We start from the raw sequence: 17967 nt of genomic DNA on the forward strand, positions 1-17967 counted from the left end.
TTATCAAGAATTCAATTACTGAAAGATTAACCCCTAAGCCTATTATCTATTAATGACTGGGCAGCTTGGTAAAGGATCTTGCTGCCATTATTAGAATCATATCACTATTTATAACTTCTGTTCTCCTGAGATTCAGAGGCGCATTACAGACTCTTTATGGAATTCCCCAGCAACGAGGGATAGTGTACCGAGATGGCTAAAAATGAGATGACAGAATGATGGCGACTCTTGAGCATGAATGGCATTTGTTATTGCAGCTTGGAGAAAACGCCATAGAATGTTAGTGTAAAACAAAAAAGTTATGCCGTTTCCCTTAAAGTCAGTAAATTACGTAACAGTACTCTGAGTATTTTTGGAAGAAAGGCACCAGATAAGTCCAAAGTCTTATTGCTGGTCAGGTCACATAGGGGCCACAGCACAGACTATGGCACTTGGTTCGGCCAGGAGGCAGCCTAAGCTGGCACTGGTCTTGAGGCTTGAAGAGCAAGGACGGAAAACGTCAAGAAAATAGAGCCCTGCTTCTTACGTTAAACTTGAGGAAAACGATTTCCAATTTTACGTCAAAGCAGCAACTGGTTCCCTCGGCCTCTGGAGCCATGTTAGACAGGCACCCTGTTCTCTTTGGCCCATTTCTTCATGATCCTGATGATGTACTCCACTTGGGTGTTACCCGTGCTTCTCAGTAGATGGAGCACTTCTCGAAGGGTCTCTCTGAGGAAAGGATTTGAAAGGACAAAGTGTTTCAATAGACAGTGAAAAGTAACAGGTAACAAACTCGTAACTGTTCTTAAAATACGTCTAGTAGGGCATTTTTGGTAAGACTGTCCCTGTGTATTTATAAGCCAATTACAAACTCCCTAGCTTTCTATCTTATGTTGGCAGAGTAAAATGAAAATTCTGATATCCTTCTTGCCAACCCAAGTTTTCCTTGTTTACTTATACTACCTACACACTTGTATTAATCTTTTTGTCTTAATATGACATGAATATTTCCATTTCTGTGCTAATTCTGCATGACAGAGTAGAAAGAGGGTGTATCAACAAGCTGGGGTCAGACTTGGGTTCAAATTCTAGCTCCGTACTAACACTTAACTTGTCCGAGTCCCAGATTTCTCTTTGTTTTAAGGTAATAATCACCATAAGCTGGGTATCACTGCCATATTTGTGAAATTTTACAAAGCCACAGGAATGGATGATGTCTTCAAGAAAAAAATATATTAATAAATATGGCTAAGAAGAAAGTTAAGGACCAAGATTTGGCAAATGCCCAGTATTTATGTTTTAAGTAATTTAAATTTAATTACAATTAAAATTAATGTTTTAAGTAATGCATATTAAAACTCCCCTATTACCTTATCAAATCTACAGGTAACTTTGTATTGATTGTCTTCCCTAAGAAGCGTCTCATATGCCCTGACTGGTGAGGCTCAGTTGGTTGAGCACTGGCCCATGCACCAAGAGGTGGCAGGTTTGCATCCAGTCAGAGCACATGCCAGGTTGTGGGCTCAGTCCCCAGTAGGGGACATGCAGGAGGCAGCTGATTGATGTTTCTCTCATGGATGGTTCTTTTTCTATCTCCCTTCCTCTCTCTCTAAAATCAATAAAAACATACTAAAAAAAAAAGAATTTTCTCATATTTTTTACTTCGTTTTTCCCCTCTTTTACTTAACCAAATTCTTTTAAGCCTTTATTTCAGGTTAGAAGTAGATACAAGGCAGGAGGTAATTTTTGATAGACTATTTACTTAAAAAATAATCACATCTCCTATTCACACATCATAACATACATTCCATGAAGTTATTTTTAGAACACTGAATTTAGTTTTTTTTAAAAAATATATCTTTATTGATTTCAGAGAGAGGAAGGGAGAGGGGGAGAGAGAGAGAAACGTCAATGATGAGAGAGTCATTGATCGGCTGCCTCCTGCACACCCCCAATTGGGGATCGAGTCCGCAACCCGGGCATGTGCCCTGACCGGGAATCAAACCTTGATCTCCTGGATCATAGGTCGATGTTCAACCGCTGAGCCACGCCTGGCCAGGCTGAATTTAGTTTTAAGCATTTCAGTTTTTGTTACAAATGGAGCTACAGGCCACTTAATTTTATATAATCTAATATATCTATTTTCTGGGTTATTAGAGGCACATGAAGAAAAAACTATCAACCACATCTACTCCATTCCTAATTCTCTGAGGCCTAAACCAAAAGACAAGAAAAAGCCAACAGGCAAAGAAAAGAGCAGAAAAGATTGAAGAAGACTTTTTTATGAAATGGCAATTCACATGAGGCAAATATCTATCTTGCTCTTAAATTTGAGAGCTGTAGTATACTCAGTGTCCCCAGGACACAGGATTTAGAATGATCTGATTCTATAAAATAAAAGATTTCTGGAGGAAAAAGGTCAGATAGAAAGATATAACATCTTAACTTTTATTCATCATTCTAAAACATCATAATTTTGAGTTTTCAGAAGAGGATGGTTGTCATCCATGAAAACAATTCTTTTCCCTCACAAACCAGCAAATGAGTAGCAGTAGTGCTTCTTGTCTGTGTACTTACTTGGGTTCTCGCCCAGCTAAGATCATCTGGAAAATGCCCACACAGGCACCCCTCTTGCCTTCCCAATATTCAGGGTTAGGATCCAGCCTCTCTAGGACATCGAAGGCTTTGGCTGAATAGTAAAACTGGCCCATCTGAATAAAAGAAAGAATTGTGCTAATACTTGTAGTCACAAGATTACACAGACTGAAACCAAACATAAAGATGCCGTGAAACAGAAGTGTATAAAATGAGTGCATGACATTTTCAGTTAGCAAATTAGATAAATTTAAATTCCTTATTAAACCAAGAAAAAGGAAAATCACAGTTTGGGTGCGTGGGTTCAATTTAAATCAGCTTACCTTCCTTCAGTTTTCAACACTAACATTTTTTCTATGCGTAGTCAAGTTATTCTGTAATCAACACATCTGTCATTTCTTCTAATTATATTTTAATCTTGAGGATAAACTCTGACGTCTGTGATCTGAACTGAGTATTTTTCATGTCCTCTCAATACATCCTGTGGGGGTTGCTGTAACTCATTTTATGCTAGTTTGACCGTGTTCAACCCCAGGATGGCCTTCCCTGACCTTGTCTAGGTTCTCAGTGTGCCTGGATGTATACTGACTACTACTCTCAAACACCAAATCTTTAAAACATTTTATTTCTTTTGACAGATATCTTCCCCAAGTGTACTACAAATTTCCTTGGCCTTGTAGAACATGCTGAATGTCCTTAAATTCTGCTTAGATGAGTTTTCCTGACTGGCAGTCATAAACGCAGCGTTACCAGTTTCGCTGAAGGCTTCACATTGCTGAGCAATCCTCTGCTCAGTGCGGTTGAGTTACTTCTCCATTCCTGTGCACTGCTGTCACAAACACCAATTTCCTGAAGAGCTCTACTGCATTCTTAGCATAGCTTTTCTCTCTGCTTCAGAGGGAAACACAACCTTCCTCCCTTCAGTTCAAATTATACCTTCATTCATCCGTCCCTCTTCTCTGCCTATCTCACAGGCAGAAGTGTTCTCACTCCTTTTCAAGGTTAATCCTTCCTAGATCCTCCTAAGCATTTTCTGAGTGAAATCACACACACAGAATGGTGCATGCAACATAAATGTACCGTTTAATGTCTGATTGCTAGGTGAATACAAGTGTAACCGCTACCCAGGCCAAGGAAGGAAACACTGACAGCAAAATGCAAGCTCTTTGCGCCATTTCCAGACCACAACCTTCTTCCCTCCAGAAGTAACTTCTATTCCAACTTTTATGGTCATCAGTTCTTTGACTTTCTTTATAATCACCTATGGATGTATCTTCAGACAATATAAATGAGTTTTGCTCTCAGAATTTTATCTATATGAAATAATACTGTAAATACCCTTTTGTGTCTTACGTGAGTTTATAAGATCATCTATACTGCTGGATATAGCTCTGGTTGATTTATTTTTTAAAAACTTTTAACTTTGAATTATAGATTTATAGAAAGTTGCAAAGATAGTACAGAGAGGTCCCATGTACCTTTCACCCCATCCCCTCACCTCCAGCCCCCACCCCCCACCTTGCAGCATAGATGACAATAATTCAATACCACAATCTCAAAACCAGGAAACGTACATGGCTACAATGTAGGGATAGTGCTGTCATTTTAACAAACGTATAGATTCATACAGTCGCCACCATCAACATGCACAACCGTTCCATCACCACAAAGATCTCCCTTGTGCTAACCCTTTATCATCAAATGCATTCCCCTCCCTGCTCCTAACCCCTGGGAATCACTAATTTCTTCCATAGTTATATAATGTGCAAGAATGTCAGGCCTGGCCGGGTAGCTCATTGGTTAGAGCGTTGTCTCAATATGTCGATCCCCAGAAAAATCAATGTTTTCCTCCCTCCCCCTCTCTAAAAAAATCAATGAAAATTGCCCTGGACAGTGTGGCTCAGTTGAGCATCATGCAATGCACTGAGGGGTTGTGGGTTTGATTCCAGGTCAGGGCACGTACCCAGGTTTGGGGTTCCATCCATGGCCGGGGGGGAGGGGAGGGAGGCATATAGGAGGCAACCGATCCATGTTTCTCTCTCACTTCAATGTTTCTCTCTCTCTCCCTCTCCCTTCCTTTCTCTCTGGAATCAATTAAAAAACATATCCTCAGGTGAGGATTAAAAATAATTTTTAAAACGTAAATAAATAAATCAACACACTCACTGCACCTGCTTTCTAACCCAATTCTCCTCTCTCCCTATGGTTTTCCAGCCTCACGTAACTCCATCTCCTCGCATTTGACATTCTCCTTCCTCGGCTTTTGCTAACACGGGAAGAGCAGGGGGAAAGCAATGGAAAACACTTTCTCTCTCCTGGGTTTTTTCTTTCCTCTCTGTTCATCTTCGGCCTCTGTCTCCTTCGCTGACTCTTCTTTCCACTTCTGTCCCATAAGCACATGGCTCCTCACACCACCCCGTTAGTTTTTCCCTCTCAGACTCCGCTCCCGCTGCTGCTCCCGCTGCTCCCCCCGCCCCCAGGACGGCAGTGAACCTGCAGGGCTGCGTCTCCATCCTGACCTCCCACGCGAGCTCCTGAGCGCCAGCCAGGCTCACCCTGATCATTTCCCACAGGCACTAAGTGTCTCTGCCTGGGAGCCCCAAACACACATCAGGTTTTTAAAATCTAAAATTGAACTAAATTCCTGGCTTTTGAGGTTTTCTTTCCTTCTGCCTCCCCTAACTCACTTACCATCAATACCACCCACCAAGTCATGTTAAACAATTTCAAGTTTCCTGTTTTAAAACCTTTTGCATTGATGGTGACTCACTTTATTTTTGTAGTGAGTCGCTTTGAAATGAGATTTTATTGACTAACACTAGACTCTCTTTACCTTTCTGTGACATTTTCTGTCTTTTGGATGGGAAGAAATGTTCCAAAAATAGGAATTTCTGGAATGTGAGGATAATTTTTTTTAAAGCTTTTAAATTTTTTTAAATCCTCACCTGAAGATATGTTGTTGTTTTTAATTGATTTAAGAGAGAGTGAAAGAAACACTGATGTTCAAGAGAAACATTGATGAGTTGTTGCCCGTAGGTGCCCTGACCTGGGATCAAACCTGCAACCTAGGTATGGTGCCTTGACCAGGATTCGAACCTGCAACCCTTTGGTGTATGGGATGATGCTCCAATTAACTGAGCCACCAGTCCAGGGCAAAAAAAGCTTTTAATTTCTAAAAAGCTCCTCCCTGCCTTTCTACACACATGCACACAGTCAGACCTTTACTAAATGATGGCTTTTTAATTTTCTTTCTCTGTTCCTTTGTCTTTTCTCTCCACTGTTTGTATATTAATATTCCTCAAGGTCTGGTTTGCAACCATCTCCTTTTCTCACTTTACTTTCTTACCTGGGCAATCGCACTGTTTTTCAGGGTTCCAATTACTACTAAAATGTTGATGATTTCTCCAAATCTATGTCTCCAGATGTCAGAGGACATCTTTCTTGAGCTTCAAAACCAAATTTCCAACTCCCAGATGAGTATCTGCATCTGGATGCTATCTAAAGATGCACAGCCTTTAGAAATCTGAAACCTCCTCTCTAAGATATTTCATTTACACATAAAAAACCCTGACACACTGTATATTTTTGAGTTCGGTTCATTCACAATAGAGATGACATTTCTGATATCACTATGCAGATCCTCTCACTAATAGCCATTTAGTCTCTAGGACACTTTTCCCTAACATTTAGCCAACACAGCAATGTGATACAGATCTTCAATTTCCCTTTGCCTCATTCAGACTCACCTTGTAGCAGTCATTAGCAATGAGCTGTAAGAGGCTAAAGGACTCCCCGGAGGTCTCCATCTTGAGATAAAGTTCCCAGGCCAGTCTTGGTTTCTTGTTCATTATATCTACAAAGAGGAACAAAGATTCATGTTTTTTAAATGTACAAGAAATACACTTCTGCATCTTGCTATTCTGTGGCTCTGGTTCTATGTTTCAAATATACAAAATAATGGTAAGTAGCTCTTACATGGAAAGCTTGCAATGTTGGCATTAAGCTGGTTCCCCACCTGAGTTCCTAAACTGAGTTCCCCATCTGAATCCATACTTAAAATTTTTATTTAAGTTAGGATTCAGATAATTGTCTTTTTAGGTTGGGTAGAATGCCAGTTTCCACTTAGATCATCTGCTTAACAGAGGACACTGTCCTATCATTCATTCAATTCTACTTATATACTTTCAGCCTCACTTAGAATATCTGGTCGTTAAAAGGGAGAGACAGACAGTGACTGTAATGTAAGCTAAATATTTTTAAAATTATGTTTTTGACATTTTGCCCATTTTTAGGCCTGCATCATAGTGAAAAGATAAAATCAGCATAACAATATCATTTCACAGAAACCCACTCTAACCTGAGACTTTGGAAACTTTAGCAGGAAAAACCTGGCATCTTTCAGGACTATACATGCTAGGTCAATGCTACAGACAGAACTAATCACAGGGTAAACATATGTGCATGGCCACCCTAACTGACTAGCATTAATAACGCGACGTTGGTGTTCCCTTATTCTATAGAACAAAATACAAAACAAAATTAGAAAGTGCTCAGAATAATTTCCATCCAGAAGATTATACAGCAGAGAAGAAAAAGATAATTCCTCTGCAATATTTAAAAGAAGACTCATCCCAGCCAGCATAGCTCAGTGGTTAAAGGTCCACCCATGACCTAGGAGGTTACTGTTCAATCCCCAGTCAGGGCACAAGCCCAGGTTGCGGGCTTGACTCCCAGTAGGGGACGTGCAGGAGGCAGCCGATCAATGATTCTCTCTTATCATTGATGTTTCTCTCTCTCTCCCTCTCCCTTCCTGTCTCTGAAATCAATTAAAAAAAAGACATTAAAAAACAGTAAAATAATAATAACAATAATAATAAAAGAAGACTCCCAGAATGGTCATGGGGATGTAAAGTACAGCATAGGGAATATAGTCAATAATATTGTAATAAGTATGTATGGTGTCAGATGGGTACCAGACTTATCAGGGTGATAACTTAGTAAGCTATATAATGTCTAATCACTGGGTTGTACCCCTTAAACGAATATAATATTGTATGTCAACTGTAATTGAGAAATAAAGATTTAAAGTAAAAAAAAACAAAAAACACAACAAAAACTCACAGCACCGAGCTAACCAACTGAGGTAAATGTAATCATTTTTCAACTTCTCACTTTGGATTAAAAGGAAAACCTGCAAGAGGAAAGAAAGGGAATAAACATGCAGATGGTTCTGCAGTAAAAACATTCATATCAGCTTATCTTACATTAATGATTAACACAGCATTATAGATGACCAAATTCTACACAAGCTGCTAAGAAAGTGGTGAGTTTAACCACTTCTCTCTATCGATATCACAAGCTGACAAATGGTTGGTAGAAGATTTGAACAGAGTAATTAACAACTGCACAATATATATTATTTTCAAGAACACACGACCAGTCCTGGCCGGTGTGGCTCAGTGGTTAGAGTGTAGGCCCATGGACTGAAGGGTCTCGGGTTCAGTTCCAGCCAAGCACACGTACCTTGGTGGCAGGCTCCATCCCAGGGCACGTGTAGGAGGCAACCAATCGATACTTCTCTCTCTTCCCCCCCCCCCCCACTCTCCCTGAAAAGCAATGAAAAAAATATCCTCAGGTGAAGATTAAATAAAAGCAATTTTTTTTAAAATTGCCCATGCTCCTGGGCAATTTTAAAGGCCCGGTGTTATACAGACCACATTCTATGACCACAATACAATTAAGTTAGAAATAAAAATAAAATAACCTGAAAAGGATAATGCATGTTTGAAAATCATGAAACACATTTTCAAATAACTCACAGTCAATAAAGGAACCACAATGGAAATTGGTTGAATAATTTGTTAAATAACAAAATTCAGTTGCATAATTTAACTGAATTATTTTGAATAATTTAGACAAACTACCCTATTAAGTTAGACATCAAGATCATCGATAGCCCTGGAGGAAGGAGATTGACTCAAAAAGGGAATGAGGGGTTTCTAGGGTTATGGTAATATCCTGTTTCATGATTTGGGTTCTGATTTAGGTCTGTTCACCTTTAAAAAAATCCATCAAGCTATATACTTTGATTTGTATACTTTCCTCCATGTATGTTATGCTTTTATAAAATGTATCAAAAAAAGGAAAACATTACTGTGGTTATAAAGCCCATAAGTCTATTCCCATTGTACTTTTTTTTTTAAATATGTCTTTATTGATGTTAGAGAGAGGAAGGGAGAGGGAGATAGAGAGAAACATCAATGATGACAGTCATTGATCAGCTGCCTCCCCACACGCCCCCTGCTGGAGATCGAGCCTGCAACCTGGGCATGTGCCCTGACCAGGAATCAAACCGTGATCTCGATCGTAGGTCCATGCTCAACCACTCAGCAGTACCCAGCCAGGCCCATTGTACTTTTTAATATGACCTAAGAAGAAAGAAACTTAATAATCCTTTACCCTCAACATTTTATTTCAGTGAGAAAAAGACAATGGGTTTTTTTTTAACCCTCACCTGAGGATCTTTTTTTTCCCCATTGCTTTTTCAGAGAGTGGAAGGGAAAGAAAGACAGAAACATCAAGGTGAGAGAGACACATCGAGTGGTGGAGCGCCAAGCCTGCAACTGAGGTATGTGCCCGTGGCTGGAATCAAACCCAGGACCCTTCAGTCTGCAGGCCAAGGCTCTAACCACTGAGCCAAACTGGGTACGGCAAGACAACAATGTTTTTACACAGAATCATTCAAATGCCTTCCAAAACAGGTACCCACCTCTTCACCCTCACTGGTATTGCCTGTTGCAGCCTTGGCTTGGGCATAATTAAAGTTAAAGATGTCATCATTATAGAAGTAACTCTGAAAAACATCCCAAGAACAGGTCACAATGAGCATTAACATATAAAATAGAAAGACATCAGTTATACCAGATAAACACAAAAATAAGCTTAAGGAATTAGCCGATGCCACCAACGCCACCATAGTAAAAGGGCCACCATCTCTAAGAGTACATTTTCTGTGACACATTATATATAGTATTTTGTATACAAACTCATCTAGAAAATTCTATACTGACCTTAAATGAGTTGAGGTAAATCAAGACATCATCAAATTGCTTGAGCAGGAAGAAACAGGAAGCCATGCACTGCCTCCCCGGGATCGTATCTGAAATGAAATGGAATGGCAAAGATACCATGTGTATTCATGAAGCTAAAAGGTGTCTTTAGCTGAAATTTCACTTATTTTATAATGTAGAGATAGGAATATATTCCAAGACAGCTTTCTAGATTCTGAAATTACAGATTCTGTTCAGTGGACTACTCCTCAGTGTAATGGAAATCACTGTGCTTGAGGGTGACCAATAATCTCTCTCCATGTTAACTCTGAGTCCAGAATGAACACATGCCCCGCAGGCTACTGTCTCCAGATCTTTTTTATTTCCCTGCCCAACTCTGATGCCCGCAGATGCAGCGAATGTGGCCTGGTCTCCACCATTACTCGTCTAAGACAACCTTGCACTTTCAATCTCAAATGGAGAACAAATCTGCCATGGAACCACGTGATCCTGATCCTGACCCACCCTTCTGTCTGATACCATATTTCTATTTGAGGGGGCAAACAGTTAGTGTAACCCCCACGCTTGCCACTGGCACTCCCAATCCTCCTCATTCTGTTTCTGCTCAATTTCTCTCCCATACCAAATCATCACAGTCATATATACTATACAACCTATTTGTCTTTTATGGTTATAGTCTGCCCCACTAGACTGTATGCTCCACAAGGGAAGGGGGATTTGTTAGTTTTGCTTACTGCTATATCCACAACACCTCAATAAATTTTTGTTGTATGAATGAATGAAATGGGGAAAGGAAGTATTATTTGATAAATGATTTTGGTGAAACATTTGACAATAAATATCCAGGGGCGGTAAAAATAACCACCAGTTTGGCATGAACACATTGTCAGAACAGACGCTGGCCACAGAACACTGGTATGAACAGCCACTGGCTACTGGCCCTTTTTACAGCTTTTTCTCAGGTCTTCCACTGAACCTTAACTGATGAAATCAATAATAACAGAAACAAAACTACTTGTGGGAAATATAGGTGAATATTCTATAACTCCAGGGGTAAGAAAGCACTGTCTAAGCTAGATACCCATGGAAGAAATCATCATGGAAAAGGTAAACTTAATTAAGTAAGATTTAAACAGTTTTATATAAGCAAAAATATGACAGGCAAAGTTAAAAGTCAAATGACCCACTGGGGAAAATATCTACAACATGACAAAAGTTTAATACATAGAGAGCTCTTGAAAAATCAATTAAAATTAACATTTCAAATAAAAAACAAAATCGAAATGTTGAAACTCCCGTGAACTAAAGAGCATTTACTCTCCATTTTTATCTACTCTCATCTCGCTTCAGCCGAGATGCTGGGAAGAGGGAGTCCCGATCCTCCCTCCAGTGTGCGATTCCCTGTTTATCCTGGGAAAGCCAGCAGACGTATCCCTGGGCGGAGAGCCGACCTCCCCAGGCAGTATGCGACCAGCTCGATGGTGAGTCATGCTCACCAGTACAGATTTCAGACCTACCGCATTCACTAGCTGATCCTCCCACCAGCTGGAAGAACTGCTGGGCAATTTTCATGTGATCCCTCTGGAAAGCAAAGCAGTGCTGATATAGAGCAGTAAGCTGGAAACGTTTTATTTGTATTATACTTTATGACATTAACATATTTGTCAGGATTTAACACGTACCCTTGTTTTAAATTGTCCTAAAACAAAACTAATTCTGATTAGCATACAACTAGAAAATGATAACCTGAAACTGAATTAAAACCTACTCTGGGTCAGACAGAAAAGGAAAGGAAAATCCATCCCCTAGTTCTGTCCTAAAAGTACCTTCACTAAATGGACTCACTCATTTACCCAACAAATACCTATTACTCTTTCACCATATATCAAAACTTATAGTAGGACTTTGGTCATAACAAGGAGTATTTATTAAATAAACTCATTCATTTATTCAGTAATTATTTACTGCCTATCTGTTTAATGAGACACTGTGAAGGGAGCTGGAGATAAGATTTGCTTATATCCCACTTTGTTCCAAAAAGAACTTAATATTCTTATTTAGAATATTAGAATTCTAAAGAATAAAATAATTCTTATTCTTTTTAGAATATTAGATGAATAATATTTAGATGATTAAGGGCTTAATTTTAGACACAGTTTTTGTTTATAATGAGCTTTCCCACAGAAACAATAATTACCATTTTACAGATGCCAAAATCATAGCTCAGAGGTGTGCAATGTTAAAAAAAAAGTAACTGAAAATAAGAATAAAGCTGTGCAATGATTTGTTGTTATTAGATATACACACTGTTTAAAAATTGGCCTCTTTTTAAACAAAGCAACAATTCTTAGCATTAAAGCCTTTTGTTTCTTCTTTAACACAGAATTCTTTTTACAATGGAACCTGCTTGGGGCATATGGAGAAATGACGTGCAGAAGAGCCTGCTTGCAGCCTTATTGTTGGTTGAACTCTGACGTCTGTTTTTCCCCAGTATACTATCACTTAGCAGACTATAGGTTACCAGTGATTTCATACTCACCGACCCCATTTCCTGGCCAAGGGCTGCATTGACCACTCCTTTGAGGATATACTCCTGGAAACATGCAATAACACTGACTGATTTCAAAGGAATGAGGAGCTACGAGGTATCTTTCAACTTAGTTATTTGCATCAACTCAATACTTTACATATATTATCGAAAGTTACCCAGGGTCACTTTTCTCTGTTCTATTCCTGTCCTGAATGAAAGAATTTAGAGATTTTCACTTGGTTTCCAGCAGGCAGTGTCTATATAACAGAACTCATCATATTTGTAAATTCTCAATCTTAAGCAGAAATAACTCAGTGGAAACTTATAGGAGTTATGTTTTGTTTTAGTTCAATACAATGGAAACAAATTAACAGTAAAATATTTACATAATAATTTTTATCACTTTGTCAGCACTGCCATTCTCTGTGGCCATATCATATATTTTATTTCCCCTTTCCAATGATACAACAACCTTCCTTTGCTAGTGATTCTCTATTTTTAAAAAAGTGTGCTTTGGTTTCCATTTGTAAGGTATTCCCTTTTGGAGTCCTAGGGCCTTACCTACACCCCTTTCAGACTTGGTTCTGTTCTTTAACAGATACCCTTCTCAGCAGCTTTATAAATTTTTATGTGGTGCTCTTTTTATTTAAGAAGGCTCATGAAAAGGATCACATAGAAGATGCTGACACTTGTAATACATTTGAGAAATACACCTGTTTAGAATTGATGGGTCTGGAAACATTTTTCAATCAGTGTTTCATTCAATATGTAGAATGACAACTGTGTGCTTAGTGTACATAGCATTGGAGATAAAACACAGACACAGTCCCTGACTGCAAGGAGCTAATAATCAGGTGAGGGAAGAAAGACAAGTTACAGCCGTTGCTGAAAAGCAATGGAAAAAACATTCTTGGGTGAGGGTTAAAAAAAAAGAAAGACAAGTTACAGACAATTATACTTGTGATATAAGTCACCGATTTCATCAGAATTCTAGATTTCAGTATTTCTTTTTCTTTCTTTCTTTTTTTTTAGAGAGTGGAAAGGGGAGAGAAAGAGAAACACTGCTGTGAAAGAGACACATCTATTGGTTGCCTCCCTCACACACCCCGACCAGGGCCGGGGATGGAGCCTGCAACGAAGGTACATGCCCTTGGCCGGAATCAAACCAGGGACCTGTGGCCTGACACTCTAACCACTGAGCAAAACTGGCTAGGGCTAGATTTTAGTATTTTCAAACCTCAACCCTTTTGAGGAAATGACCATATATAAGGGAGCTTAAAAATATCAAAAAACCCAGAACATTCATTCTTTTTTTTTTATTATTAATGAAGTTTTTTATTGATTGATTGCTATTAGAGAGAGAGGAAGGAAGAGAGGGAGGGAGAAAGAGAAAGAAACATCGATTTGTTGTTCCACTTATTTATGCATTCATTGGTTGATTCTTATATGTGCCCTGACTGGGGATCGAACCCACAACCTTGGCATATTGGGATGATGCTCTAACCAACTGAGATACCCGACCAGGGCCAGAACATTCATTCTTATATAAACAGCCTCACATAACATTCCTAGGTCAATATACACGAACTTTCCTGGGATTCTATAAGCAGGAATCCTCTTTAATATGCCTTCCAGCTACGGTTCCAAATTTCAATTTTATGCAGAACTTGGTTAGTAAAAATACAACCCATTCTCAGTTACCTGAGGAGTAGTAGGTTCCAGATCCTTGATTAAGTTATAAGCTTCTTGTACATCATCTGAAATACAAAAAATAAGTAGCTATACTTGTCTATATATCAGCACTCTTCTGAAACAGTCCCCAAAAGCAAGATCCTTCAGTACGCAAACATTCATGAGAACCATGGTCTACTTTATCTGACCTCTAATTCTCTGTCAAGTTCAATGTTGAATAGTTATCCTAAAGATAACCAAATATCCTTATGAAAACCACATAAGCCATGAAGCATCTAAAAAATGTTCAAGCAAAGAATATGGGTTGGGTATTACATACCAATGACATTACAGTTATCTAAGAAAAACAACCATTTCCTAAATATATTTTTTTCAACAACAATTAAGAGATATTTACAGGGGTGGGCAAAAGCAAGTTAAATTACTGACCATCATTACCTAAAAGATAAATCATACGTAAGGATAAGAAATAATAGCAATAAGAAGAAGACAGCCTGGTCAAGCATGGCTCAGCATCGACCTAGGATCCGGGAGATCACGGTTCGATTCCTGGTCAGGGCACATGCCCGGGTTGTGGGCTCCATCCCCAGTCGGGGGCGTGCAGGAGGCAGCCGACCAATGACTCTCATTGTTGATGTTTCGCTCTCTCTCCCTCCCTCTCCCTGAAATCAATAAAGTTATAAAAAAAGCTAAGACAATACAAATAAGTAATACAATAATTAATAAATAATAATACAAGAATAAACTGCCTCGTGTGCTCACAACTGCAGACCTACTTTTGCCAACCCCTGTACTAAGCATGTAGGTGTGAAATGACATGACGTCTGGGATTTGCTTTCCAACATCTCAGCAACAAAAAAGGGAGGGGGGGAGAAATGAGAAACGATGGTCAGTATCTTCAAAACTCTGAATCTGGGATGAGTATTTGGGTGTCCATACTAGTTACTTTTGTTTATGTCTGAAAATTTTCATAATAAAAATTAATTTAGCCCTGGCCAGGTGGCTCAGTTGGTTGGAGCATCATCCGTCACCAAAAGGTGGCAGGTTACACTCCCAGTCAGAGCACATAGCCAGGTTGCAGGTTCAATACCTGGTCGGGGCACATGCGAGAGGCTACCAATGGATATTTCTCTCTCATCAATTAAAACAAAGACAATTAAAAAATTAATTTATAAAATGTTTCTTTAATTCTTGTCCAAAAGTACATTTCTTTGTACTTATATATCACATAGAGAGAACTATCTGCAAGTCCCTGTTCTTATTTTAATAAGCACATTTTCCTCAGTGAGAAATATGATGTCTGACCGGTTTTTACTGCACACCCGGAAGGCCCACCCTGTTAGTCTGAGGTCCTTGACAGACGGCCACCACCAATGGGCGGCCATTACTACCCTGTACTTAAACTTAAGATAAAAGGCTGCTTTAGGCATGTGCCCACAATTTTAACCTTACCTAGGAGCAGTATTGCATTCTCTTTGAATCATAACATTTCTCATAAGAAACCAGGGGGACAAGAAACACACAGGGAGACAATTAGAGCAAATAAAAAACAGTTGGGCCCAGCCAGGCGCGGCTCACTGGTTGAGCATCAACCTAGGATCCAGGAGATGTTTGATTCCTGGTCAGGGCACATGCCCGGGTTGTGGGCTCGGTCCCCAGTAGGGGGCGTGCAGGGGGCAGCTGATCAATGACTCTCTCATCATTGATGTTTCTATCTCTCCCTTCCTCTCTCTGAACTCAATAAAGACATATTCAAAATAAATACATACATACATACATACATAAAAATACAATGAATAGACATTTTAAAAAAAAGTTGATGGAAAAAAGGCTTAAGAAATTGTGGATGCGCATTATACATAGGGGGACTCTAGAAAAAAAAACATGCCAGGGAGAGGAAGGGAAAACAAAGGAACAACTGAAATACGGTGGTTAAAGCACAAAGGGGAGACAAATGAGAGGAAAACAGAAAAACAGAATGAGGGAGAAGGTTGGAAGTGACAGAGGGGGAAAGAGGCTACGGAGAAAGGGCACAACCAACCAGGTTGCAGGCTGTGCACCTGGCACCAAAAATCTCACTCTGTCCTATGAATATATAGCGCAAATGTTTTTGGAAGTATTACAGATTTTAAAAGCTAAGCAAATAGTTCATTTAGAGATTAAATGTTCTAAAATATATCTTTATAAGCAAGACCAAGACCAAGTTTTCTTACCTTGACGAAGGTAGTAGATCACCAAGTTTAGCCTGGCTTCAGGAATGACATCAACCAGGGGAGGCAAAACCTGCAAAGCCCCTTCACCTCCTCGGAAAACCACCTAGGGATGGAGAAGCTGTGTTGTTATGGCAATAAGTGCAAATATATTTATTGGTGGAATTGTTTCAGATCCTAGGTCAATGCTCAACCGCTGAGCTACGCCGGCCGGGCTTTTGTGTCAATTTTATTATTAGACCGACCAGAAGAACTTAGAAGAGTGAAATAAAAATTAATTTTCCTCCCTTATATATACGGGGTGGGCAAAAATAGGTTTACAGTTGTATGTTAAACAGTTTATTCCTGTATTACATTATTTAATTATTTATTATTGTATTATTTATTTGTATTACAACTGTAAACCTACTTTTTTTTGCTCGCCCTGTATATTACTGCCCTCCCAATATCAATTTCCTTGATGAAAAGGCTTGATATTTTAAACACATTTTCTCTCTGTTATAGGATAGTAAAAGCTAGGAACATTTCAGGACCCGTGGAATAGGGAAACTGAGAAGTTTAGTTAACAGCAGTTTGCAGCCGCCTAGTAAATCCTGTCTTCCCTAAACCCAGGACGCTTGAGAGTAAATGGTTTGCATTTCTCCTCCCCAGCCAGAGGGTAAATAGCTTAACTCTTACTACCAAGGGAGACTGAGAGCAGAGATCCAATTAGTGCCATTTGCCAACCACACCCAAGGACAGACAAATTAAAAATAAACTGCATTTTGGTCCATCAGCATGAAGCTCATGAATATTCTATTGACCCACCCCTAAGACCTCTCCTAAATGCCCAGCCTTTAAAACCCCTGAAAGTGAAGGTCCCAGTGCCCTCTCCCCCCTCCCCACCCCGGGGAGAGTGTGGGGGGAGCACACCATTGCCATCTTCTCTCTTCTTCCATCTAAGGGACCCAATGAGACTTGCAATAAGGGGAGCAATGGGCAGCAGCAGTTCCTCCGGCCTAACCCCCGACCCTGTCCCCAGGCGCCCCCCCTTTCCCCCTTCTCTCTGACTTCCGAGTGAGCCAAGGCAGCCCAGCCTAGGCTCTCCTGGTACTTCTTCTGTGCACCTTCCTTGTTTCACGGTCCTAAGTATATTTTTGCTGCAATCAATAAATTCTTGCTTTCTCCTTTTCTGCACTTTGTCTTGATTGAAATCTTTCTCTCAAGAAGATAAGAACCAAGGTCTTGTGTCTCCCCAGTAGCATCTCCACAGCAAGGAGGAGTTCCCTTGGAGTACAGGAATATTTGCTGAGCTACCTCCCTTCATTCATCTTTCTAACTGCTGAGATGTACAAAATAGGGTAAGATTCAAGTCAGCCAAGATGGGAGATACTATTCACCAGATTGTGCCTGATGAGTTCTTTCGCAAATTCGAAGGAAGAAGAAGCGTTGTCCATCAAGCTTTTGAGTTCTGCCTGAAATTGAAAAAGGAAAGACTTATGAAAACAACACGTGTGTAGTTCTAACACCACATATTTGTGCAATGCTTTATAGCTTCAAAGAATTTAACATGCTATTTATTTTGTTCAGGACTCTAAGAAGTAATGTAATTATGATTATCCTCGTTTTAATTGTTTTTAAATATATATATATGTGTATATATATATATATATATATGTTTTTATTGATTTTACAGAAAAAGGAAGGGAGAGGGAGAGGGAGAGGGAGAAACGTTGATGTCAGAGAGAAATATCCATCGGTTGCCTACTGCATACACCCCGAAAGGGGATCGAACCAGCGACCTTTCAGTACACAGGATGGGACTATACTCAACCAACTGTGTCACACCGGCCAGAGATATTCTCATTTTACAGTTGAGAACATTGACGCCTATAAAAGTTGTGACCTG

The 17967-nt window shown here is 39.6% G+C and overlaps 1 protein-coding gene and 1 long non-coding RNA gene across 3 annotated transcripts in view; one reads left to right on the forward strand and one right to left on the reverse strand.

The window, feature by feature from the left end:
- Positions 1 to 230: 230 nt before the first annotated feature.
- Positions 231 to 17967, reverse strand: part of IFT56 (intraflagellar transport 56) — a 34528-nt gene continuing 16791 nt past the window's right edge. The window contains exons 8-18 of one of the 2 annotated variants that reach the window (XM_016220342.2): positions 17459 to 17533; positions 16083 to 16185; positions 13879 to 13934; positions 12187 to 12240; positions 11165 to 11228; positions 9648 to 9736; positions 9347 to 9430; positions 7699 to 7768; positions 6324 to 6430; positions 2560 to 2693; positions 231 to 711 (exon numbers count right to left, since the gene is read on the reverse strand). In XM_016220342.2, coding sequence (XP_016075828.2) covers positions 600 to 711; positions 2560 to 2693; positions 6324 to 6430; positions 7699 to 7768; positions 9347 to 9430; positions 9648 to 9736; positions 11165 to 11228; positions 12187 to 12240; positions 13879 to 13934; positions 16083 to 16185; positions 17459 to 17533 — 948 coding nt within the window. In that variant the 3' untranslated portion in view covers positions 231 to 599. The remainder of the gene's footprint in view (positions 712 to 2559; positions 2694 to 6323; positions 6431 to 7698; positions 7769 to 9346; positions 9431 to 9647; positions 9737 to 11164; positions 11229 to 12186; positions 12241 to 13878; positions 13935 to 16082; positions 16186 to 17458; positions 17534 to 17967) is intronic. The other variant, XM_016220343.2, reaches the window with a different exon arrangement.
- On the forward strand, positions 9144 to 13222 carry LOC148092182 (uncharacterized). The gene is made up of 3 exons (XR_015715167.1): positions 9144 to 10192; positions 10998 to 11128; positions 12031 to 13222. It is a non-coding gene; the product is annotated as an uncharacterized LOC148092182 (long non-coding RNA).

Source organism: Miniopterus natalensis, chromosome 10 (genome assembly GCF_054644295.1).
Source record: "Miniopterus natalensis isolate mMinNat1 chromosome 10, mMinNat1.hap1, whole genome shotgun sequence".
Classification (NCBI taxonomy): Eukaryota; Metazoa; Chordata; class Mammalia; order Chiroptera; family Miniopteridae; genus Miniopterus; species Miniopterus natalensis.